This window comes from Ochlerotatus camptorhynchus, unplaced genomic scaffold (genome assembly GCF_037179485.1).
Source record: "Ochlerotatus camptorhynchus isolate MF236.1 unplaced genomic scaffold, CSIRO-AGI_Acam_v1.1 ptg000101l, whole genome shotgun sequence".
NCBI lineage: Eukaryota > Metazoa > Arthropoda > Insecta > Diptera > Culicidae > Ochlerotatus > Ochlerotatus camptorhynchus.
In genome coordinates, this window is record NW_027040591.1 from 509,955 (window position 1) to 537,261 (window position 27,307).

Here is a 27,307-nt window from a genome sequence, read left to right on the forward strand (position 1 = left end):
CAATTTAAAAATGATTTCAACTGAAATGCAATATCCATAATAGCAAGATAACTGTTTTCTTCTTCAACTATTGCGCCTATCTGAGTATGAATAACAGTTCTATTATTTTCGACAGTTATAATTTTTGGAGGATGGATAAAATTGTTGTCTTGTTAGTACTTCAGTAGATTCAAGTGAATTTTGATTATTGGCTACTACAGCAGTCGCTATTTGTATTTGGTCAATTAGATCAGAAGGTTGAGGATACTGAGGTGAATCTTCATGTCTTAAAATATGACGTTTGAAAACATACCAATTGGCTAGCTTTTGATAACAGCCTTCGTACGTACAAATATATTTGTATACTCTATGAACTCTATGTATGTCAAATAGATGATCGAAATAAAGGTACGCTAGCAGGGCATTCAGGAATCATACTGCTCATAATCGCAAGTCAGTCCCATCTGTAAAAAACTGGAAATGAGAAAACGGCGTTCAAAATTTTTACAAGTTTCTGATTTGACACTTATTTTGCTGAATAAATTTAAAAATAAACGTACAAGTGGGACTGACTTGCGATTACATTTAAAGTCAATGAGAAAAATAACCGCAAGTCAGTCACAATTCAATGACGATGCTGCATTAGTTTAGCACAGTATTGAACAGTAGAAAGATACCATGGTCCCATAGAACGTTATTGAACGTTTATGGATTTGTTCCGCTGGTTCCAGAGCAATGGCCGGAACATATTCCGGTGAGTATGGGTCTTCAACAGACCAGAGCTTTTCATAAACGTGCCGAACCCACCATGCGATAGCTCAATTCACATGAGAATTCAAAAATAAGCACCATGTTGGCCATACCCGGACATATTCCGGGTATCCCTGGGGAAGTGTTAAATCCTTTTTAAATCAAATCATCAAAGGCCTTTAAGCGATACATCAAATCACATGAGAATTCAAAGCCATATCCATTGGCGGTCAAACTGAGTATCGTAAGAACTATATTGGCCACATCCGGACATGTTCCAGATATCCTAGGGGAACTGGACAAAATCTGACAAAATTGAGACAAATCTCACGATGCGATGTGGGACTGACTTGCGATTACTATTCGCTGTGGGACAATTTGACTTGGTATTGTTTTTCATTTTTCTTGAACAAACCACCTTTTTCCAATCTCAAAAAACATAGAACGATAAACTGAATAATGATGCTAACTCAAAATTGATAAAAATGCAGATGGGACTGACTTGCGATTACCGGCAGCATACACGTGATCATATTAAGTCAGGTGACAAGTATCTTCTCAGCTTATTGATAGATTCGTACTGCTCTTGAACAGAGCTGTAGATATGTAGATAAAATTCCATACGAGTCTGGAAATTCGTGAGTATTCCAGTCCAAAAATGGTATTTAGCTTAACGAGTACGTCAATTGTTCTTGCCGCTGTATCAAGCTTGTACGTAACCCCTTTGTAGTACACCTCGAATACTCCAGTCAAGGACCTTATGTTTTGACCTCGGAATAAGAGACGTGCAATGGGTGAAAATCCAAATTGGGTGTAAGTCGACTTCAGTTCATCATTTTTTCCAAAGCCTGCTCATCAGTGTCTGCAAACAAGATGATATCCTCTTGTGCTGACAAGATCGATGGCTTGAAGGGTTTTGTTACCTTTGTTGGTCTCAGGAAGTTGTTTAAAAGCAGAAAGATGGCACTAATTCATTCACCTAAAACAAAATGAGTCAACTTTAAATTCATTTTTATAATAAATATGCATCTAACATTGGTTCAGGTTTGGTAATTTTAGAAATTCTAAAATGGACGTACTGAATGATCTTTGCAAGAACAGATTCCCAATTCTTCAAACCTTGACCATTTTCTACATCCAGCAACCGAAAATCTTCGTCAATCTGAAAATAAACGTTGAATGAAATGAATTAATTAACCTAGATGATTAAATTAGATTACTTGACAACCAGCATAAATAAAATAACATATACTCAATTTTCAGCACTAGTTTCCTGGTTGTTATTATCATTTACTCACTTTATTCATGTTTAGACATTACTTACCTTACTAATCAGGCTAAGGCCTTGTTGTCCTCTGCTGTCCGAAGAAGTCGTCTCCACTCTACTCGATCCATGACCACAGTTCGCCAGCCTCGTAGTCTGCGAAGGGTCCGCAGGTCACCTTCTACTTGGTCGATCCACCTTGCCCGCTGCGCGCCTCTTCTTTTTGTTCCTGTTGGGTCGCTTTCTAGAACCATTTTCACTGGGTCGTCGTGCGGCATTCTTACGACGTGCCCAGCCCACCGTAGTCGCCCAATTTTTGCAATGTGGACGATGGATGGTTCTCCCAGCAGCTGGTGCAATTCGTGGTTCATTCGCCTCCTCCACGTTCCGTCATCCATCTGCACCTCACCGTAAATGGTACGCAACACCTTCCGTTCGAAAACACCAAGGGCGCGTTGGTCCTCCACGAGCATAGTCCAGGTCTCGTGGCCGTAAAGGCCCACCGGTCTAATCAGCGTCTTGTAGACAGTCAACTTCGTGCAGCGGCGAATTTTATTCGACCGGAGCGTCCTCCGGAGTCCAAAGTAGGCACGATTCCCTGCCATAATGCGTCTTTGAATTTCTCTGCTGGTATCATTTTCGGCGGTCACCAGTGAGCCCAAATACACGAACTCATCGACCACCTCGATTTCGTCACCGTCAATCTGAACTCGGGGTGGGAGGCTAACATTGTCTTCCCTAGAACCTCTTGCTTTCATATATTTTGTCTTTGATGCGTTGATGGCAAGTCCAATCCGTCTAGCTTCAGCCTTCAGTCTGATGTACGTTTCCGCCATCATCTCAAAGTTGTATAATTTTAAACTCAATTTTAAATCTACTTTGAGTAAATTGAGTTTTAACAAAAAAATAAATCATAAATACTAAATTTTTAGTTGCATTCATTGACCGTGTCAAAAGGTAATCAAAACAACACAAGTAGTGATCATTTTTCATTCCGATTTTCAAAGGCGGACAATAGTACACCTATAGTTTACCAACTTACCAACTGGTATCCAAACTCATCTCCATAATGATGAAAATCCTTGAAAAGTTTCTCGCTTCATGAGCTGCGGTTTGCGTGCAGGGAACGATACTATCCATTTTTCCAGGGTTGTTCCCCATGGTTTTGTGTTTTGTCCCAGCCATAAAACCGCGTCAGTTGCAGCTGGATCCAGAGCACAGATCGGGTCTGTTTTCTTTTTCGAGCCACTCAAATGTTGCTGCTCCTTCAACTTCCGCTTATAGCGAATTCGTTTATTATTCAGTTCCAACCTGGATCGGGTATCAAGATTGGGTCTGCTTGTTTTCTGACAAACGTCAGTTTGATCGTTTGTTTTTAAAACCCAGCTCAGGTTGAGGTTCGCACTGACAAAAAGTTCGGTTTCGCACTGAGACGTAACTGGATGTCATCACAACAATATCATAACATAAATAAATTTACCTTCGATTTACTTTTAAAGAGTGCTGTGATTGATGTAGCGTATTCGTCTAGAATTCTTTCGGATGCCTGTAATCCCTTCTGGTAGTGGTAATCAGCGATGATTGAAACCAGTTCCCGCTGACTTTCTGTCGACAATGGACCCAGATAGCCTCTCTCTATGATTTGTTTTCCGGAGATCGTGGAATCCAGCAGTCGTGATAGAATCGATGGTGTGAAATGGTGATTTGAGCATTCCATCACCGAAAACTCGGAGGCAGTTTTCTTTCCGTTGGCTATTCCTAATTTTACTTGAACATCATCGAGATGACATTCATGGGTTTCGGTTGCAGAACTTTCGACGGAATCTGAACATTTCTTGAGGATTTGAAGCAGTAACAGCGACAGGCACGGGAGGTTTTGGTGTATTCTTCTCCTGCTTCTTCGATCCAGAACTCTTCTATTTCCACTTTGGTTAAATCTATTATCTCGTCGCCCTGTAAATTATAGGAAATTATAAGAATTAATCTCTTGAAAGCTATTCCATTCTATCTTAATTCAGCTTACGTTTTGTTGTCGCCAACGAACCAAACGTCCAAATACTTCATCGACATCGCACTGCGTCCAAGAGATATTTTCGCTCGTCAATAACGCATTTGTTAATTCGTCTTTCGATACGCGAATTAAAGCTAGCATATCAAAACCTAGCTCTAAATAGAAAAGTTACTAGTATTTACTTGATTTCAAATTAATTGCAGAATATTACCTTCAAAAATCGATATTACAGCGTTATGCTTCCGCTATGATTCGAATTTCTTTATTCATTTACCATACTTAACAGATTTATGTGTGGAATGCTATGGATTTTAACTATTGAATTTGACACATACTTTTCAATTGTGTGGTTTTTATTTGACAATAAGTGATCAATTGACACACACTGAGAAACTTTTATTGATTATAAAGCTCACATAAACTTTATATTCCACGAGTTTTGATTATTTTATATGTCATAGGTAATAAAAAAAAGTTTATATTTTTTGTAGACTCTTCGTTTTGTCTTCGGGTCGTCTTCGTCGTTCCTCTGCTTCCTCTGGAACTAACTGCGTCACCTTCTTGGGCCAGGGGTGGACGCCTATACCTGTCCCGTACGCCCCTCGAGTATGGTGACGGACTCGCGGCTTCGACGAACCACAAGGGTAAGTTGGCGTGCCTGCATTGGTTCACAAACTACGATTCGGACACACTACCGGCGATTAGCGTGGTCGACTCCGAAAAATACGTTAAATACGCAAACGTTACGGTAACTCTAAGACCAGAAGGTCCCAAAGAAACCAGCTCAACTTTTTGGATCAGCTCTGGTACTATCTTCGGTCCCAAGCTAATCGATGCACCCCTCGAAACGTAGAAAAATCCACGAACCCCTTATTTTATCTGTCAAACTTTCATAGCAAATCAAAACAAACATAGTGTAGTACTAGAGTTTCAACTAGAATGGGGTACGTTAATCGATTTGCTTGGGACCAATAGGCTAGTCAAGTAGTGAGCCAATTTAAAATCATTAGTTTCGTATTAATTGTTGGTAAAACCGCGAGGTCCTGTGGGTGCGATGGAGGATTCGAAATAGCGGTTATCGATTGACATGATCTCACTAGACAACGGTTGGATCTGGTTCGGGGTTTCTTTTGGTGATGCTAATTACCTGGCTGTCCAATTGTACGTGGCAACTTCCTCTACAACTCCTTTATACCCTCAACTTAGCTCACTTCACTTTAGCTTTAGTTTTCACATTCAAACTATTAATGTTTTGCTCTGACTTTCGCTATGTGACCGTAGTCTCTAATGATCACCAGTCTTTTGACCGTGAACGATGGTGAACGATGACCCCGAAGTGTTTATGGATGCACTCAAAATTATAGTTGGCTTCAAAGCATCAGAAGAGCACATGAGGTATGAGCGAGGGTATGAGGCTTTTTCATGAGGGATGGCAAGCAAACCAATAGAGGGGCGTGAGCAAGATAGTATTTATCAAAAGTGTATGCTGAACTTGTTGACATTATGGGAAAAATTGCTGACAACGGCTAACTGTTAAATGCTCATGATCCTTAAATCTGGAAAAAAAAACATCCAGAGGATTTTATAGAGATTTTTGAGCACCTGTTGAGCATTTTTCAAATAATTTCTAAGTAACATGATATTATGAGAGAATATATGCCAGATGAGATTAGAGTTTCTGGACAAATGGAGATCTTCATAATAGTACCTGATGAACCTGAAGTCTTGAACAAACAACCAGCGGACTTCACGGAGATCTTTGATCACCTGAAGATCTTTCAGAAATTACTGGTCAACATCGCATTATGAGTGAATATCTAAGAAATGTTATTTAAATTGATGATCTATTGAGTATCTTCAGAAAAATACCTTTTTAGTTCAAGAGGCGAACCACCTAAGGACTGAAAGAAGTCTATATAATAAAGCAAAAGTGGAAGACCTTATTAGTTTGCAATGATTTATTATTACTGGGTATTTTGAAAAAAAAATCCTGGCAGATGCTATTTGAATCCCTGAACAGATAGTGATCTTCATGAAAATACCTGGTGAAACAGGTAGAGCCTAGAGAACCTAATGGAAATCTTATTCAAATGATTATACAGTCAATTCTTCCTAATTCGATATTGAAGCAACCATAGTTCAAGTAGCTTGGATTTTCATGAAGTAAAGGTGAGTTCACTTTATATCCAGAGGATTTTATGAAGATGTTCGATTACTGATTTTGACTTGTTGGACAATTTAAGATCATCAGAATAAAACCCAGAAATCTTAAATATAAAAAAATCCATTATGAAGATCATTGATTACCAAACTTTTCATGAGAATTCTGGTTACATGTGAGAATGTTTAATTTCAAGAAGTGATTTGAATTGAGGGACAGTGAAAAATCTTCAGAAAAAATACTAACCAACCTGAAGGATTGAACACATACCTAGACATCCCAGCAGTGTTGAATGTTGATAGGCATGGGAGAAAAGTGCAAGCAATAAAAAAATATCTGACTCAGAGATCATTGATCACCGTTCAAAAATCTTGCACTGCTCTTGAACTTTCTTCTTGGGAGTATTTGAAGTGTCAGTTCGTAACAACAGAGCCTGTCTTATGACATTTTAGTTTGGTACTGTAATTTGATAGCTTGTTTTGCAGCTGTCGGAAGCAAAGGCAGTCGATTATTACAGAAAATATGTCGACTACGGTGACCACTTACAAGACTGACTGCAACACAGTCGGCAGGAGACACAACCACACGAAAAAAAAAATAGGTCATCAGCATAAGACAGTATAACGCTTTGGAATGCGGCACGAAGGATGCGTACCCGGTCTTCAAACAACGAGAGCGAGGAGTACTCGGATAGTTGGATTCTCAAGTTCGCGCGAAAAGTATGTCCTGATTCTGTGCCATCAGCTGATTCCTCGCGAAACGACGAATTAAGTAGACGAGATCAGCCAGCCTTTTTCAATTCTGGAGCTCTCACTCGCGCTCCTTTCGTGTGGCAATTCAGCTCCGGGGGCTGATAGAATCAAGTTCAACTTGTTGTAGAACCTCCCAGACGTCGCTAAGAGGCACATGTTGAACTTGTTTGGTCAGTTCCTGGAGCTTAATATTGTTCCGGATGATTGGAGGCGGGTGAGAGTTAAAGCCATTAAAAAACCTGGAAAACCCGCGTCAGATCACAATACGTACTTTTTGTACAATTTGTTGTCAGAGAAACATATGAGCTTTTCTCATGGAAACTCTACAGCTTCACGATTTAGCTACATGGGTCTCCCCCACGGCTCATGTTTAAGCCCCCTTTTATATAATTTCTACGTCAGAGAAATTGACAATTGTCTAAGTGACAGCTGCACGTTGAGACAACTTGCAGATGACGGAGTAGTGTCTATGACAGGGCCCAGAGAGGCCGACCTGCAAGGACCCTTACAGGATACCTTAGACAATTTGTCTACTTGAACTATCCAGCTAGGTATCGAATTCTCCACGGAGAAAACTGAGTTGGTCGTTTTTTCTAGGAAGCATAGCCCAGCACAACCAAAGCTTCAACTTTTGGGTAAACCGATCACTCATTCTATGTCCTTCAAATATCTTGGGGTCTGGTTCGTTTCAAAATGCACCTGGAGATCCCACATTGAGTATCTGAGACGAAAATGCCAACAAAGGATCAATTTTCTCCGAACAATTACCGGAACGTGGTGAGGAGCTCATCCGCAAGATCTTCTAACGTTGTACCGGACAACGATTTTATCGGTTTTAGAGTACGGTAGTTTCTGCTTCCAGTCGGCGGCTAAAACGCACATCATCAAACTGGAACGGATCCAGTATCGCTGTTTTCGTATCGCGTTAGGATGCATGCACTCGACTCATACGATAAGTCCCGAAGTGTTAGCGGGCATTTTGCCACTCTCTGATCGGTTTTCGGAATTATCCCTCAGGCTCCTCACCCGTTGTGAAATTATGAACCCACTGGTGATTGCATAACACAGGATGTCAGCCCTTCCCAGCATAATCCCTATCGTGTTTGCTTCTCCGACTTCGGCAATTCTGTTCATTTTGATTTATCCATGACGCAAGAGATTCGCGGAATCCCAGAGCATCATCGTTCTATGATTGCTCCTTCAACTTTCGCTGCAAAGTTTGGCCAAGTTGATTCCGCAAGATCGTTCTTCACAGATGGATCACTAATAGAGGCGTCCACTGGTTTTGGTATTTATAACGAATTTCATAGCGCCTCTCGAATGCTTCATGCTCCTTGTTCCGTATATGTTGCTGAACTGGCGGCAATACATTATACGCTAGAAACGATCGCCTCACTTGCACCAGATCATTATTTTATTTTAACGGATAGTCTCAGTTCTGTTGAGGCTATTCGCTCCATGAGGCCGGTAAAGCACTCCTCGTATTTTCTCATGAAAATACGAGAGCTTCTAAGTGCTTTATCTTTAAGACCTTTTGTCATCACCTTTGCATGGGTCCCATCTCATTGCTCGATTCCGGGCAAAGAGAAGCCGGACTCGCTTGCAAAGGTGGGTGCTATGGAAGCCCAGCACGGAAGGTTAGTCTAACATGAGTCTAACGTTAGTCTAACACGTTAGACCATTAGACTAACATTTGGTCTAACGTTAGTCTAATGTTCGTCTAATATTAGACTGATATGACACATTCTGTTAGACGTTACAGCTCTTTTCGGTCTAACATGTTAGTCTAACGTGAGACTAACGTTAGACGTTTTTTTGTATGGCTGGTTAGACGTCGTTAGACCATCTCTGTGGTGGAATTTTTGCTCGTTTATTTACACTCTGCCATCCGAGTACGAAGTTTGACGCTTGGCGCTCGGGTTCTAGCAGAGTAAGCGAACAAGCATAAAAATTGTATGCTTGTTCGCTTACACTCTGCTAGAGCATCAAGTGTCAAACTTCGTGCTCCGATCGCAGAGTGTATACAAACGAGCATTTCTAGACCAACAATTGAAATAGGCGGAACAACCAAACTTAAACAATGGCTTTAAACGCAAATTCTTCGAGAATCAAAACACATCCACATCCACATGAGAATCGTGAAGTGGACCGGAGGATTGTATGGTACAGTAACCGGAGTTGGGAAAGGTAAGTATTAAGAGGAAATGACAGCCTCTTTCATCGAGTTGGCCTCCCAGGGCAGTAGCTATCCAGGGCGGATTGCGCTGACAGATAATACATATTACCAATACTTGTGCAGCGTGGTGGCGATACTGCTGATTAGCGTATTTATTTTGTGGATCCTGGGAGTGGGAATCTGTCGGTTATGCGGTATTAATATTATTGATGATTTAGAACCGGCGTGCTTGTTTTGCTGGGTAACAGACGACGGTGAAGAAAATATACAATATTATCGGTACAGCTAAAAACCGGAATAACCCACTAGCGACCATCGATTTTACACTAGTTTTGTACCTTACACAAAGTGTCGGAAGTAATACACTGTAATCGAATAATGATGTGCTACAACTTCCGATACTATGTATAATGAATAGAACGAGAGTAAATTCGATTGTCGCTACGGGGTTATTCCGGTTTTGAGCTGTACCGATAATAGTTAGTTAAGGACTATTAGATTAGCACAGAGAGGTTAAAAACATTCCAAGCTAGCATAGTTCGCATTTCACACCAAACTGGAAACTATTAAAAAGTGTGATAAAATTGCGAGTTTCCGTCTAATCGTCTTGGTGTGTTCAGTGCACTTACTCCATATTATGCAAGCAATAAGTAAGCCGAAGACACTAAAACGATTTGACGGAAACGTGCATTTTTATCGCATTTTTTTGAATTTTTGGTGCAGTCCAGTTTCAGATGCAATTAGCAATATTTAAATTATACACCATAACGATAAGGGTTCCAAAGGCGAGCTTCAAGGCTCACCCACACTGGCGCGATTTATTTGGGGCAGCAGCGGTAGTGAATAAATCGATTCGCGCAGGTACCTACACCGTAATTGGAATATGAACAGGAGTAGTTCTTGCTAATTCTTCATTGATATTGTATTGCATGATACATCAGTTGCAGTCATTATTATTATGTTGTTGCAACTTTAGGATTTCATGATAGTTCATACTCTTTTAATTTCAATTACTGTATTAGTTACTTATATTATATTTATATTATTTTCAAATAAATTTATCAATATATATTTACTTCATGGACAAACAATTGAAATTATTTAAACAATTCTACCAGCAGTAATCTGAATATTTATTACCTTTCCCTCATAACGTCTATTATATTTAATAGATGAAATTAATTTTCCTTCAATTATTTTAAAGGCTATTGGCCTTCAATTATAATGAAGTTATGATAATGCTAATTTTTTAAACTTAGTATTTGATTCATATTTAATTCCTGCAAATGCATTTGATATAAATGAATTTCGATTATTAGATGTTGATAACCAAAATATTTTACGTATAAATAAACAAATTGAAATTTTAATAACTGCAACTGATGTCCTTTATTCATGAATTATTCCTTCTCTTGGAGTCAAAATTTATGCAACTCCTATTTGATTAATTCTAATTTTTTTTAATCAATCAACCAGAATTATTTTATGTTCAATGTTCAAAAAGTTGAGGTGCAAATCATAGTTGTATACCAATTGTAATTCAAAGAATTCTTATAAATTATTTCATGTAATGAATTTCTTCTCAAATAAATTCATTCGATGACTGAAAGCAAGTAATGATCTCTTAAATCAAATTATAGTAAATTAACACTTACTTCTAATGGTTAAACCACAAACAATAGTTTTATAAAAAAACCTTAGTATGTCAAACTAAGAAACTGTATTAATCTAATATTTTTCAATTCCTCAAATAGCCCCTATTAGATGATTAACTTTATTTCTTGTTTATTTAATTACTTTTAATACTTAAAATTATATTGGATGTTCTTATATTATTCGAATTAATCTTCCCAAAATTTAAATATTTAACAACAAGAGATAAACTGAAAGTTATAACATGTCCATTCTCTGTATTTGAGCCTTCAACTACTGTTCTAATTTTTTCTTTAAATTGATTGAGTACTTTCATAGGACTTTAAATTATTCCTTCGACATATTGATTTATACATAATCGATTTAAAATTATTTGAAATAATATTTTATTTACTTTTCATAAAAAATTTAAAACTTCATTAGGATCTAATGGTATTTTTTATTTTTTTTTAGCTTTTTCCACAAAAGATTATTTCCAACAATTGAATTAGGTTAAATTTAATCAACAGTAAGAATTATTGCTTTTAATCTTTTTCAAATTCTTCTATTAAATGCAGCTATTTTATTAGCAACAGTAACAGCTACTTGAGCTCATCACAGTTTAAAAGAAAATAATTACACTCAAAGTTTATTTTTTATTGCTATATTAGGAATTAATTTTTCTATTTTACAAGCATATGAATATATTGAAGCTCCATTTACAATTTCCAATAATGTTTATGGCTGAATTTTTTTTTGTAGCAACTGGATTCTGGTTTTAATTGGAACTTAATTTTTATTAATAAGCTTAATTCGACATATAAATTTCCATTTTTCAAGTAGTCATCATTTCGGATTTGAAGCTGCAGCTTGATTGTGACTTTTTATGTATGCAATTTGATTATTCTTATATATTTCAATTTAATGATGATTTTAGTATAAATAATTATTATATTATTAACTGCACAGAAAAAAAGTTGTTGAATATTACATCCAAACAGCTGCACAGAGATCATTCCGCCGGTTGTGTAATATGCAGTGCTGTAAAATATCTATATCAAAATACCTACAAAATGCTGAATTTCCCTAGCCACCTGATGTCGGTATCAGTTCACATAGTTAGAATATCAATATTATTCGCCTCAATGTCAGTGCACAAATGACATTGACATCGTAAAGGGACCAATGATAGTCAAAGTTCTGCTTCTTATATACGTCAGCTAATCAAGTACCGATCTTTAGAAAACTCACCAGTAATATTAAAACAATGCAACGGTTATACAAAAAAGTTGATTTATTAAGATAAAAGTAAGATTTTCAACTTGTCCCTAGTCATATTCATATGGATAGTAATATCAAAGCCGTACCGCCTGATATAATGCCTACTACGAATATCAGAGTCGGAAGTGAAATTCAGTGCTAGATCAATATCTTACGTCAATTGACATTGTTGACAACACGCAGTACTGGTAATACTACGTTGTACATAGATTTTGCGAACAAAATTACATCCATTGATGTAAAATTGTATCTGATTTTTGCTATTACATCATTATTTCATACATCAGCTTGAATTACGTTGATCGATATTACATTTTTGTGTATGACATGTATCATTTTTATCATTATAATTATTTTGATTTTTGATTTTTTTTTTGATTTTGCGAGACAGAAGGGGGTCTTATGAACGCCAGATCTCAAGTCTCAAGGCCACATTCGACAACGTGAGTGGAATTTGGTTATCACGTCAAACTATAATGTCTAAAATTAACCACATGCCCCAACAACCCCTAGAACGGCTCCAATAAATTCACCATGCTGAATTGTGAGTCCCGCCTTTTCCGATATCATTGCATGCAAAATAATAACCCAATGCGAGTCAATTGAATATGCCAAATTAAATTAGTTGCAATGATAGTGTTAACAATATGTATATGGTATAACAATAAATTAATTTAAGTAATTTTGTAATCTAATCAATGAATATTGGCTCCGCAAAGCTATAGCAAATGAGCCTGGAAAAATAAACGCATTATATAAAAAAAACAATAAATTAAATGTTTCTATCAAAGATGACTTTTAAATTTATTACCCTTTCGATTAGTACCGTTGAATATGATAAAGAGCCACACATTGTTGAGATATTGTTAAAAATCTAACCCTGCTTCTTGATTCCAAATTCGTCCTACGAGCTACGAGTTTCAATTCCGTCCAAACGCATTGAAACGCCATTGGATTTTCTTCGTCCTTCGAATGAAAGTGGCAAAAGCGAGTTCGCTAGGACAGTAGTTCCACACAGATTCGCAAATCGTTTCGGATCGATGTTTTTAGAATTACTTGTTATTTTGCACAGTTGTTTATTATTGTCCAACATGTCATTTTACATATTTGGTTCCCTAGTTTTGTACACGACTAGCATTTGACAAGGGATTATGCAAAAATGATACGGATCAATCCAGTATTTTACGATCGCTTATGGCCGCCACAATCTGGCTGAGTTTTTGGTAGGGAACATAAGATTTGAAGTTTGGCTTGTGTCGTTTGACGTGTAAACGTTCAAATTTTAACGTTTACACGTCAAACGACACAACCCAAACGTCAAATCATATGTTCCCTACCAAAAACTCAGCCAGATTGTGGCGGCCATAGCGCTCGTAAAATGCTGGATAGAAAAACATATATCTCGCGAACGTTTTTTTTGATCGAGATGGTGTCTTCGGCAAGGTTGCGGACAATATTGTGCCTTTAAAGAAAAAATATTTACTGTAAAATATTATTTTATTCTTTACAAAAAAAATCAAAACTATTTTTTCCTTTGGTTTGTTTTTTTTTCCGTCGATCTTGTTTCCCGTGTTGAGCACCAATGCTACCGACGTGCCAGGAAGGCAGCTCCCACACCTGGGCCCTACCTATCGACCCATCAACTCATGAACCGGATACCAACTGCTTTACTTCCCTTCCGAAGGAAGGCGTGATCAGAGATGTTATGCCTCAGAACATCCCGGCGGCGCCGACTGGGATTGAACCCAGGCCTGCTGGGATGAGAGGTAATCACGCTTACCACTACACCACCGGCGCCGTTAAAAAATCAAAACTATAAAAAAATATTCAAACTGTATATTTGTATATGTTATTTTTTTATACTTATATTGTAGTTAAGATTAAGAGATACCTACCGACAATGTGAATTTGCCGGGCAATTCATAAACAAAAAAGTTATGAATTATTGAAAAAAGTACTATTTTTCAAAATACTACCTACAGTTATCGAATATCTTTGAAATGGTGTTATTATTAAAACACATTAATTTTACAACAAAAAAGCTCTTAGTGCTTAAATTGCCCAAAGTTGTTATTTTCGGGATACTCATAGCACAGACAAACAGACATAACACTCGCAAGTTGTTCATCGAACAAGCAGTTAACGGTCAATTTAAAAGTATCGTAGTTGGTAGTACCACCACCTGTGGCGCGCATAGTCATTTCCCTTGCGTTTGACGTTTACACACTACTGCCATCTGTTCAGTGTACTACCCACCACAGTGTACTCAATAGATTGCGGTAATGTTTTAGCGACGATGTTTTACAGTGAGAAATATTCAATGTGTTATGTCTGTTTGTCTGTGATCGTAGGTTAAAATTCACTTATCGCATAATTTGAGCAATTTTCACCATTTTGAGATGTTATTCGTGAGTGTCCAATCTTGAAAATATTTTTAACGAAAAGCCCAATTAATTTCCTTAAACTTTTCAATTTACAGTTTTGCAATCAGACGCACAAGTCTCTATACAACAAGCGTTGAAAATCAAGCCACTGAAGGAACCGGAAACTAACGATTTTAAATTAGCTCACTACTTGACTAGCCTATTGGTTCCAAGTACATCTACAAGCGCACCCCATTCTAGTAGAAATTCTAGTAGTACACTATGTTTGTTTTGATTCGCTATGAAAGTTTGACAGATAAAATGAGGGGTTCGTGGATTTTCCTATGTTTCGAGGGGTGCATCGATTAGCTTGGGACCGAAGATAGTACCAGAGCTGAGCCAAAAAGTTGAGCACGTTTTTTTCGGGGCCTTCTAGTCTTGCCTCCTTTTTTGAAAAGGTTTTCCATTGTTCTACAAAACCCATGCCCTTTTTCAGTAATCTTATTAATAGGTGCACCAAAGTATACTTTAAATATCACTCTTAACGATGAATGAGAAAAATTTAGAATTATGGTTATGTGAAATTATTGAAAGAAAAATGTCTGAAGCGCGGAGGGGCTGACAAAATCGGGTCATTACTGTATTTAAAATAAATTAATTCATTTTTACCTTTTTATGGTTGTTTGATTATTAATTGCTATTATTACCTGATTCGAGTTGGCTCCTTTAAAATACTGTGTAGAATTTACCCCATTATTCCCCAGCTCCATCGATTTTCGTTCCTGCGTGGTTTTTGTGATATACCCACCCTCGGCATATTACCCTGTAGTACGACTTGTATTTATATTATTTATATTATTTATATATTTATATTTTTTATTATTATTTGTATTTATGTTTATATGTAATTATTTATATATTTCTCTCATGCCTACAATTAGACGAAATAGTTACCTGATTTGGTTTTGATACAGTTGTCATTCTTGCTTTTATCTCAAAGGAATCAATTCAATTGTTATGTCCTGCCATTTATATATGTACTTCGAATTATGGAAGTCCCCTCAAAGGTCTGCCTTTTGCTAACCCTAATTAACAGTACCATAAATTGATAATAACCCAAATGGTATAGCTATTCCACAAATTGTTTGGATGATACCACGAACACGTCATTAATCACAATAACAATACACATTTTATTAGGAAACTAAAATCAGAATCCTTGGGGACAAAATCAAGCAGTGACACCTTTATTGACCATGCATCAGAATCCTAATCTTAACTACTTCAAACTTGAGAACAACGAATAGAAGATTAGAAACCACATATAAGACCTACCCATATTTTCTTTTTTTTTTCAATATCATCCTCGGTGGGCAACCAGAGTCTTGTGACTAACAACATAGTGTAAAACTTGTTACGGACTAAGATGTGTTCTTTTGATTAGGGAAAACTCCTGTTCTACTAAGTGGTCTGACAGCTCATGGGTTGTTTCCTCGGTTGCTTTTCCTTTACCACGGTAGCAGTAAAATTTTGATTAGGCTGGGATTGGCATGAAAGTGGATTCAACATCCAACCGGAACAAAGATGCAAATTTCATTACGTCCCCTAGATAGACCAATCGTATAAGGAACGTAATGAGATTTACATGTTTCGTCCAGTTCACAATCATTACATTAGCAACATTAAAGAAAAAACAAGACTTCGCTACTACATCCACTTTCATACCAATCCCAGCCTAAACCAAAATGTTAGTGCTACGACGGTAAAATCAACCGAGGAAGCAACTGATGCACATTCCCCGAAAAGCAGATCGCTAGCTTTCATGCTAAAAATACTGGTTTTTGTGTCAAAAGTTATTATGCGTCGTTTGCTGGCCCCCTAATGCTACTTAAGTCAAAGTGTATTTACCAGAATATTCGGGAGAATTATCACACACGTCTCCTTACGTGCAGCCCATCCATCATTTTAGGACCACCGAAATCACCTTAGCAACAAACAGTTCAATTTATTCACTTTAATAATGAGAAAGCAAAACGAAACGTACACTTTTCACGGGTTGCTCTGCGCTGTTACTTAAGACTATAATAAAGAATTAAAAAATAATGTTACTTAAGACAAACGCCATCTCCTTCCTGACTTAAGTAACATCGAACATTTTGAACACGTTTGCTTTATGGGAATTTACCATAGGAGTAAAGAGTATAAATCCCCAGATGCGTTTCTAGTAAAGTGTTACTGAGTCATCGTCAACGAAAATGATAGCTGCAAAAACACTCGTGTCGAGCTAAAGCCGACTCGAGTCATGTAGCCCGAGCATAATTCGACCCGAGTCATGCAGATCGATCAGCATGGTCACGTCTAACGTTGGTCTAACGCTAACATTTTTCCTTCTGGGAGGCGATATTTACAATCGACAAATCGCCTACGACGAATTTTTCTTCATTTATCGTCAACAGTCACTCGCCAGCTGGCAAAATAAATGGAGTGAAGGGAGTTTGGGACGATGGTTATATTCAATCATCCCTAAGGTGTCGAAGTGTCCTTGGTTCAAAGGTTTGGAGGTGGGTCGAGACTTCATTCGTGTGATGTCTCGCCTCATGTCCAATCACTATTCGCTAAGCGCTCACTTGTTCCGTGTTGGGCTGGGGGACAGTAATCTCTGTGAATGTGGACAAGGTTACCAGGACGCAGATCACATTATTTGATCATGTGCTGAGCACCGTGGAGTCAGATCCGAGTTGTACGATTCCCTTCGGGCTCGAGGTAGACAACCTAATGTTCCAGTTCGGGATATTTTGGCTAGACGCGATCTGGAGTTTATGCAACTCATATATGTTTTCTTTAAGAATATTAACCATAGATTGTAAGTTTGATTAACCTTGTGTTCAGTTTGTATTTTGTGTGTGTGTGTGTTTTTTTTTTGTATATGTGTTTCTGTAATAATTGTATAATTACAGAGTTGATAGGGTATACGTCCCTAACCTCGGTCTAATATGCAGCCATAGATTACGTTTTTAATCATAACTCATCAATTAATTTACCTGCAAACGATATTCTACTGCTAAATGGTATGCTTAGATATGCTTAGGGGCTGTCCATAAACTACGTAGACAGTTTAGAGGGGGGGGGGTTGACAATTATCCACGGCCCATACAAATTTTAAATTTTTTGTATGGACAATTGTCTACGCAGGGGGAGGGGGGGGGGGTCAAGAATCCCAAAAAACTGTCTACGTAGTTTATGAACAGGCCCTTATCATGTCGTTTGCTATCAGGAACCGCAAAAAGTTGAAAAACTTACTTTTTTTAAGACAAAAACTCACCAGGGAAATGTATGTAATATCGGTCTATTGTCCCCAAATTGGGTCTATTTATGGATGCAACTTCGTCCTATCCTGTTTGATTCTCAAAAAAAACGCTCTTGGTAACGTTTTCTTATGTATTTTTTTTTATCACTATCACTGTTAACTTAATACTCTTCATTCCTCAAAACATTTCTTAGAGAAAATTTTACGAAAACTACATTAAATCACTCAAGTTAAAAATTAAAAATTAAAAATTTCGCTTATCGTCTTTCGACCGCAGAATATCTAAATCAAAACATTGTGATGTTCATTATACAGATTTGGCAGAAAAAATCTCCCTTCCTGTTCGTTCCTTATCATCCAAATGCAAACCACATTGTTGACGTTACTCTTATTGCTATATGCTGTCAAATGAATTTCATGGGCCAAAGTTAGGAACATAGAAAAGAAATGTGTCCCTAAAGTTGGGTCCATGATTTACTTGTGAAAACGTTGTTAAACAATTAAAATAAACATAAAATATTCAAACAGTAACTGTGAGTTTTACGTCTAGTGTGTATTATCAGGTAATTCCATTCAATAAATGCCATAATCAGGCCATTTGATGATCGTCAGTGCAACCTTCCCATCTTAACCTTAGAAGTCATGGCGGCTAAAAACTCCGAACAGAGTGATATTCTCAACCAGTTTTATTACTTACGAGAGCTGAAAATGTATTGAAATGTTGTGATATAAATTGATTTGTGTGTGGTACACATTTATCAATCATCAGTGATCAATATTTTCCTTATTTTTTGTGTAATATTCCTTAATTAATTATTTATTTGCGTGATAGGCCGAATGAAAGGACTAGACCCACATTACATACCGTAACCCTATAACGTCGATAGGATTAAGTATATGTTTTAGAAAAAGTGAATTTTTTGAATCATACATCATAATCCAAATCTCCTTTTCCCTCTCCCGATCCAAACAATTGTCATCCACTAACCTCGAGAAGACCGCGAGTAATCGGTCAAATCCTTTAATTTTAGATTTAAGACATTTATAATGTATAAAGAAAATGATAACTTGGCTCTGTAAAGTTTATTCGATTGAGCCTGTACAAATAAAGTAATTAACAAAAAAAAAAGCATAAGACAGTTTGGACGATTAGAGCAGCTTACACAAGTCATTCACATAGATGATAAAAATAAAAGGACCGAGAGCACTGACTTGTGGTACGCCAGATAGAGTATCAAAGGTCCTGGAGTTTCCTGCTGTTTTGATGCTATATCACGTGATAACACTGACACATAACACGACATTAGGCTTGATGTCGTTGAGCGGTGATTCATAAAACCGTGCTGGTTGTTGCTGATGATCGGGACAGCAACTCTGCACAGAGCTGTGTGAATCAGTTTCTCCAACATCTTACTGATAGTGCAAAGTTTGGATATACCACGATAGTTGGTGACACATATTTTTATTTTCAGACTTATGGATGCCGTTTTACATGCATTTGGGAACGTTCTGTCTTGGAACGAGCGGTTGAAAATAGCAGCAATGGGTGACGCATAGCGGTACAGTTTTTCAGCAACACAGCAGCTAGCCTGTTCGTTTCGGGTCCTTTCATTGAATCGAGATCTTCGAGGGCTTTCTGAACTTCGCCTGGAGAAAACTGTGTGCATGGTGGATTAATGTTATCAGACGGAATCTGCTCGAACACATGTCGAAGAAGTGTGAACGCATCCGAAAATTGTATCTGACAAAAATTATCGAGCAGTCCCCTCGAATCAGACCAACAAATCAGATAGTCTAAACGAACCTTTAGAATGCATTTCTGTCATTTTGATTCACAAATTTGTTTTTCTTTTATGCTGCACATCTACGCTATTAACGGAAATGATTGCGTCTTAATCAAACTGTTTTTCAATTTGTTTACGCATCCACCACACCATAAAGTCGTCTGGATATTTTTTCAAGACTTCAGGTTGAGCAAGTAGTATTGTACTGAAGATCTCAAACTGTAAATCAATTCAAATCACATCTCCCGGATATTATCTCATGATGCTAGGTGGATCCGAAAATATTCCAAAAATCATATAGTCTGAACGTACAATAATACCGTGGATTCACTTGTATGACAAACTATCAGCATGAGCATTATTTGTATAACAATTATGAGCACTAAACAAAAACTATACACAAACTAAACAAGTGTGACCATGGATGTGCTCATAATTTATTATACAAATAATGCTCATATTCATAGTTGAGCATAGTTTGTCGTGCAAGTGTATCGGAGGCATAAGAATCAGAAAAGGGGTATCAGAACCCAAAATATAATGTTAAAAGTAGATTCAGAATTGAATGAAACAAAAGAGAGCGAAAAATACTGAACAGAGTTTTGTAAAATTAATTATCAAATGCTGTTAAGTTTAGTATAAAAGGGATTGATTCAGCAATGAAATTGATTATTTTCCTGCTCCAAAATTATGAATTTTAAAGGAAAGTCCCCCGACCAGAGTGAGTTTCATGGTGTGACCCTGCCAGAAAAGATTCTGTCGAATTGAAAGCAGTTAACGTTATGTAGGTTCATCGAAAAAACTTCATAAGTATTCAGCAATTAGCAGGAATAAGCACCGCTAATGGAAGAAATGTACCCTTCACGTGTTTACTCTTCACACTGTGTACGTCTTTATCCCCAGTCAGTGTGGCATTGTGCACTGTCCGGTTCCACTGATTCCTCAAAATCATAGTAGCCCTTTCATTGTTTAACTGTCAGCAGGTGTGGTAAAAAAACACCATAAAATCGCATAAAAATGGCTTTAGTCTGTCTTCCACCTCATAAGTACAAATGGACAAAGGCATATTTGCTGCGTCCTGTCGACAATATCGTATCGCATCCGGATGCCTTGATAAAACGTCCGTTCCGGCCATCGTATGAAGCGGTATAGTTCGATTTTCAGTCATAGAAATCCTACATCTTTCATTCATGTCATTCCCATCCACAGCATGGCGCGCCATACCTACCCTGTTTGCTCCGGTACGATTACTTCCGCATCTGGAAGCAGGAGCATTCCAAATTTCAAGCGTGGAAATCCGCCATGACTGAGCCACCGAAGAAGAAATTTTCGCCATACCGTAAAAAACCGATTCGGGGAACCTACTGCGGAGTGAGATGTGCCAAGCAAGGCCCACAGAAAACACAATTCGTTATGCAACAATTTCGTTGTGTTCCCGCCAAGGTGGACCACCGTAGAACAAGTTCATCCCCAGGACGTTCCATGCAACCTGATGTTTGTTGCAACAGTATGATTCCAGTTCCTCCGTGTTGCTGAATAAAATTTGAACTATCACATACATTTTTTTCATTCTTGAGTGTTCTTTATTCCTTTCCTGATATCGGTAAAAGTACAACGGTGTTCGGGCCGACACCCCTCGAAAGGACATGCGCGACCCAAGAGGAGCAGTTGTTGCTACAAACACATGATATCCTTGCAATCACGTCAATCTGTCAGCGGTACTGTCATTTGTATTAAGGAAGAAAAAAAATAGGACGCAATCGAATCTGATTACCATAGATAACATCTTCTCTAAACTAATTGCTGTGAAAAAAATAGAACCTAAGTAGAATTAAATTTGGCTGATTTTCATCACCAGTGGCGGCAACCAAATTGCACGCTCCCAAATCAACCAATGACCAATGGCCAAGATCAGAAATGTGTTCAAGTATTCTCCTTCGCTTAGTGCAGCGTGAAAAGCATCAAAATACAGTTTTTTACTAACATTTCACAGAAAGCATCTCATACCGAACCTGGAGAGCAAATGTCGACTCTGCCTCTCGGACAAGGCGATCGTCCAGTCCATCTTCGAATGCGAAAGCAAGGAAACGACCGATACCCTCGTGGATAAAATCTTCGAGTGTACTGCAATTATGGTACCGACCCTCAAAATATGCTAATTAGCCTTTACCACCTAATTAGTCCTGTTCTGTTTGCACCTCTTTCCACAGCTTTCCAAGGACTTTGACTTTCCGTCTCCGATTTGCGAGGACTGTGCGCTCAAGTTGGACGAGTTTTTGGTATTTAGGGCGAAATGTTTGCGAAGTAACGAAATTTATAGATTCAACAAGATGCACAAATCAAGGCTTGTAAGTGGTGCACTGAAGTCGCAGCAGATCAACGGCAATATTCCAATGGAGGCGCAGGATGGGAAAAAAGACCGAGAACCACCGGACGACCATAAGCGATTAGTAGAACCCAAGGAGGACCAAACTGACAAGGATGTGATAGCCACTAGCAGTAGCAGTGACGGAGCGAATGTTACCGTGATTAGCAACAGTGAACTGCCAGGGATTGTTTGCATTCCCACGAAGGATGACGTAGGAGACGAGAACCCACTCGAATGCAATGGAAATGATCCGGAGACCAGTGAATTGGATGGACGGAAATCAACGGATTTTTCAGTTATAGACGATGGAGAAGGTACCGATTTCGATTGCATTTGCTTTGGTTACACCTTTTCACCTCGCTTCAGTTTTAGCAACGACCATGAGTGAACCTTTGTTGCCAGTGAAGATTACACCCAGGCCCAAGTTTATAACGAACGCAATCGAAGGTATGCGCTTTCCTTTGGAAACGGTTGAGGAATTGGACTGCCTGGAACGTCGCATCCGGACGTGCTCCGTTACCAAAGAGAAATTTGTAATAGCAACATCCTGCTCTAGTGTTGAATGAGTGTAAATAATCGTTAGAATTTTGGAACATTTTCAGATAACTTTGCTGAAGTCGCTGAAAACGCATGATACCTCACTGAGCGATACATATCAACGTCTGTTCACGGATGCGCTTATGATTCATTACAATTACGATGGCATCTCGCCCAAGTATAACAAGCGGCCGCTCAAAAGTCTTTCCATTTTCACCGAGTGCATGCCGGGTGAGTGTATTCATTAACGCTCAGATTCATAGGTTAAGAGTTAACCGCAACTGCAGCCTGCATGATGACAATAAGCACTTTAGTTCGAAATTGGCGCACTAGATTGTGCTAGGTGTGCATAGAAAAGTTCGGTTTAGCGTTATAGATTAGATCTATATTCTGATCAGATAGAAGGCAGCCCTCAGCAATGTTGTTCAAGACACAATGGCAAAAAGTAGAGAGAGTCGAGTTCAGAGCTGGTAAATATCACGACCATCATGTGACGATGAGAAAACAGGTCCTCTCACTATCTCGAGAGGATACTACCTATCATAAGCTTTCTTGCAATTTTTCAATGATCAAGCACTCATGAGAATTATTATTATGCGGTTTTGACATCAATATTTCTAACTGATTTAGATGAATGTAAGCAAACAACCGTATGTAATCGGTACACTAAATATATTATTAAGATTCCCTCGGTACTAGTAACTTTAATAGCAATAAATGAGTTAGTAATTACGATGATCACAACACTGTCACGTTCTATCATGGAAAAAATTCGATGAGATTTCGAAGAAAATCCCTATCATGGTTTTCTTATTTATATTTATTTCTTATGATAGTGACAGAATTATTTCTGTAAATATCGCGTGAGATCTTTCATTGAAATTGATATTTGCCAGCCCTGGTCTAGTTAAAAGTATACTTCCTATTAAGGCATAACAGCTCCTTTCAAATGAGCAGTGTTGGAAAAATATCAAAAAATCAAACTCATCAGCCCCAGATCACACTTGATTTTCGTAGACAAAAATCAACAAGCACACAACTGCGGTTGATATTGCAAACTGTGATATTGCAGCTCGCAATATCAAGTTAACAAAACTCACCAGCTGCAAATCTAACCAAACTGTGGTGATATTAAATTTCATGAGTTTTGCTTTACACCCGAACGCAACCGAAACTTCCATAACGGCTAGCAGCAGTCGCTCGTGTCTGCCTTCGGTGAAGATAAAAAAGAGATAGCATTATTATACCTTCTCTTTCTAAGAAAACGAGGTGCAACGGAATCATTTTTGCGTCGATTCAACTCTTCAACTTCAACTCTTCAATTGAGGCTACAACTTCAACACGTTGTGAATAGTCTCGCAATATCAAAGGAGCTTGTAAAATCAATATCAAGCGTTAAATTTTGCTCCAATATCACGCGTGATATTGAGAGCGTATGAGAGCGGAAAAATATTAATTTGCTTATGATCAGGCCATCACTGCGAATGAGAAATCAAGCAAACATGTGACTATTAAGCTGGGTTTAGACTAGGCAAGTCAAATGATCAACTCAGTTGAATTCAATTGACTTGAAAAGTTGAGCCTGGTTCAACTTTTTTCAATTCAAGTCAGTTGATCAAGTCAGTTGAATGGCATGGTTTACACGTTCAATGCGCGTTCAAGTCAGTTGAATTCAACTGACTTATTCAATTGACTTGCCCTGTCTAAACCGAGGGGGCGACACATCTAAATCTCAATACTAGATGCTCAAACAATTTCACACTAGCGAATCAATCTTCGAAAACTCTTCTTTCAGTTTTCGCATCTACTTGCATCTAAAGGGTGATACGGTCAAAATTTGGTCAAGGGAAAACGCGTGTAAATCGGTGAAATCGTTTATTTAAAAAATCAAATTAAATTTCTTTTTCAAGTTCAATTAGTATAAAATTCAGGAAAAATATTCAGTTAGGCTTCCGCTTTTCCAAATCCGAATTGCCGGGCCTTACGCTTGACCCCTGCCATCAGATTTTGTACAGCCACCTTGTCCACCTTCTTCGCCGCAGAAAGCCAGTTTGCCTTGAACTGCTGCTCGCCCTTAGCAGTTTTTTTGGTCTTCTTTAGGTTCCGCTTGACAATAGCCCAGTATTTCTCAATTGGGTGGAGCTCTGGCGTGTTGGGAGGGTTCTTGTCCTTGGGAACCACCTGCACGTTGTTGGCGGCGTACCACTCCATGGCCTTTTTACCGTAATGGCAAGATGCCAAATCCGGCCAAAACAGTACGGAACAACGGTGTTTCTTCAGGAAAGGCAGCAGACGTTTATTCAAACACTCTTTCACGTAAATTTCTTGGTTGACAGTCCCGGAAGCTATGAAAATGCTGCTTTTCAAGCCACAGGTACAGATGGCTTGCCAAACCAGATATTTCTTTGCGAACTTTGACAGTTTCATGTGCTTGAAAACATCTGCTACCTTTCCCCTTCCTTTTGCCGTATAAAACTCCTGTCCCGGAAGCTGCTTGTAGTCGGCTTTGACATAGGTTTCGTCGTCCATTACCACGCAGTCAAACTTCGTCAGCATCGTCGTGTACAGCCTCCGGGATCGCGCTTTGGCCGTCGTATTTTGTTTATCATCGCGATTTGGAGTCACTACCTTCTTGTAAGTCGATAGTCCGGCTCGTTTTTTGGCTCGATGCACGGTTGTAGACGATACACCCAGCTTATTTGCGGCATCTCGGAGAGAGAGGTTAGGGTTTCGCTTGAAACTACCGGCAACTCTCTTTGTCGTCTCAGCGGCTTCCGGTTTTCGATTTCCCCCGATCCAGACTTCCTGGCTGTCGACAAACGTTCCCCAAACACTTTAATTACATTTGTAACGGTTGATTTGGCAACTTTTAGCGATTTTGCCAACTTTGCGTGCGAGTAGCTCGGATTTTCGCGATGCGCGAGCAAAATTTTGATACGCTGCTCTTCTTGCTTGGACGGCATTTTGACAACTGAAGAGTGAATTCCAAAATCAAAATAGGAGCAACATTCTACACACACACACCTTCAAAATGAGGGGTGTTCAGGTTTTTTAAATGCAAAATTGAAAGAAATACGTCAAGTTGATATTGACCACATTTTGACCGTATCACCCTTTACTTGTATCTTTTTGCAGGAAATCTTCAGAATCGTCATTAATCTTCTTTCTATCTATTCAGCGTGCATGCAGCTAGCCACAGCAAAACACAATATTTCCTGCAACGTAGATAGAGTCGTAGATAGACGTAGAAGGGCCGATGATTGAAAATTTTCAAACCAAAGCTAGGCCCTACTGGTTGAGGCAGGGCCGATGATTTGTTTTGAATTTATTTGACGTTGCGAAAAGGCTTAGCAAAGGGCGTACCATTGCTGACGCCAACGAAATGACGTCATCGAGCTATCGATCAACTACCCTGGTTATCGCCTGGTACCTTATAGCACGATGCTAGGAGGCGAACCGGAAGAATCGATGAGCTACATCCCCCCAAAAAGGGCCTATCCATTGAAAGATTAACAAAAAGGCTTATTAATTTATGAAATTAAATTGTTATCGATTTTCATATATTTTTGAATGCTTTTCGCATATTTTAGATGTTGTATACTGATATACAGTTACTATTGTTATTGTGAACTATATAAATGCCTAAAATTCTTCAATTTTCTTAAATATGAATTGAATAGTGGCGGAAAAATTTAAAATTCATTTTCTGGTTTGTTTACGTTTTGGATATAGGCCCATTTCAAATGTTACTCTAGATATAATGAATTAGTAAAAGTGAAAGTGATACAATAGTAGTACAATTAAAATGAAAAACAACGTAATAAGGTATAAACATATAGAAAATTTGCTGAAGACGACATTTTTATTTTTCAATAGCTGCTTGGAACGACCACCTGGACGCCAACATGGTACGTGAAGCAATAATTGAGGCTGTGAAGAAATCCCATAATCGCTACAATCAATGCAGTCATCGTAAAGTAAGTTCGAAATCCTTGGTCGCAAATAAAATAATATTAATTTGTTTTCGCTGTCATTCATTTCAGCGTGCAAGGTATGCATAATATGGCAGATGTAAATAACCATTCCTTGCCGAATAATTTAGTACTATGCTTCTACACCTTTTTTTTCAGCTACGAATGGTTATAGCTGATGATACCACACTAGCAAGGACGAAGTGCGTTCGCTACCAAGAACCTTTCAGTACACATACCGGAGAAAAAAACAACAACAACATAATTAATTGCAAGATGCAATCAGTAGTGATCAATTATGCGTGTGTAGGTAAATTTTATGAAAACGAAACCAAATGTAATTCTACAAATAATTAAAAGAGTATTATTGCCAAAAAAACAAACGAGTAATAACGGAATCCATAGTTAAGGCGATAGTTACATTTTAAACTTTCTTAACATTCGAACCCGTATTTATACGAAAATGCAACCATAATGGAACAAAACTCTGAAAATGATATGATAGCTAAAAAATGAGATAATACACGAATGATGATGGCAAAGTATAGCACGAACTAGGCGCAATTAGAAAATATCAGCAAATAAAGCAAAGGAAAATGTTCTAAATAGAGTTCTATTTTAGGGAGAAAAAAAACTGTAACACAAATAGAGACAAATAGCAAACGAGACGTCACAGATAAAATAAACTTTGTTGGAAAATTTATCGTGAATCTTATTTTGGATTTTGCAACTTGTTGTAAACTATTTTCTACTAGTTCTTATAAACCCAAATCAGATAGCATCTTTCCAATTCGACCTATCCTAAATGCATATTTCACATCGAGAGAACGTGGACAGATTATGGCGAAAAAATATTGCAGCAAGAAGCTGACGAAAAGATGTTACCAACCACGATTAGAGTACTAATATGAAGTGTTTGAGCAAATAAAAGTTGAATATTAATATCAAAAATGGCAGCCCTGACTTCATAC

The 27,307-nt window shown here is 38.1% G+C and overlaps 1 protein-coding gene and 1 pseudogene across 1 annotated transcript; one reads left to right on the plus strand and one right to left on the minus strand.

Annotated features, from left to right (window-relative positions):
* Positions 1–1,258: 1,258 nt before the first annotated feature.
* Positions 1,259–3,710, minus strand: LOC135699028 (uncharacterized; annotated as a pseudogene).
* Positions 3,711–21,218: 17,508 nt separating this feature from the next.
* On the plus strand, positions 21,219–26,511 carry LOC135699030 (uncharacterized). The gene is made up of 8 exons (XM_065219212.1): positions 21,219–21,387; positions 21,454–21,595; positions 21,671–22,142; positions 22,195–22,361; positions 22,431–22,596; positions 26,242–26,342; positions 26,409–26,416; positions 26,496–26,511. The coding sequence occupies exons 1-8, from the start codon at positions 21,362–21,364 to the stop codon at positions 26,509–26,511; spliced, it is 1,098 nt and encodes a 365-aa protein (XP_065075284.1). The 5' UTR covers positions 21,219–21,361.
* The last annotated feature ends 796 nt before the right edge of the window (positions 26,512–27,307 follow it).

Coding starts and splice junctions, on each gene's coding strand:
- LOC135699030 (XM_065219212.1), top strand. CDS start 21,362: ATGGCCAAGATCAGAAATGTGTTCAA. Junction 22,143..22,194: donor AGTTATAGACGATGGAGAAG/GTACCGATTTCG, acceptor ACCTCGCTTCAG/TTTTAGCAACGACCATGAGT. Junction 22,597..26,241: donor TTTCACCGAGTGCATGCCGG/GTGAGTGTATTC, acceptor ATTTTTCAATAG/CTGCTTGGAACGACCACCTG.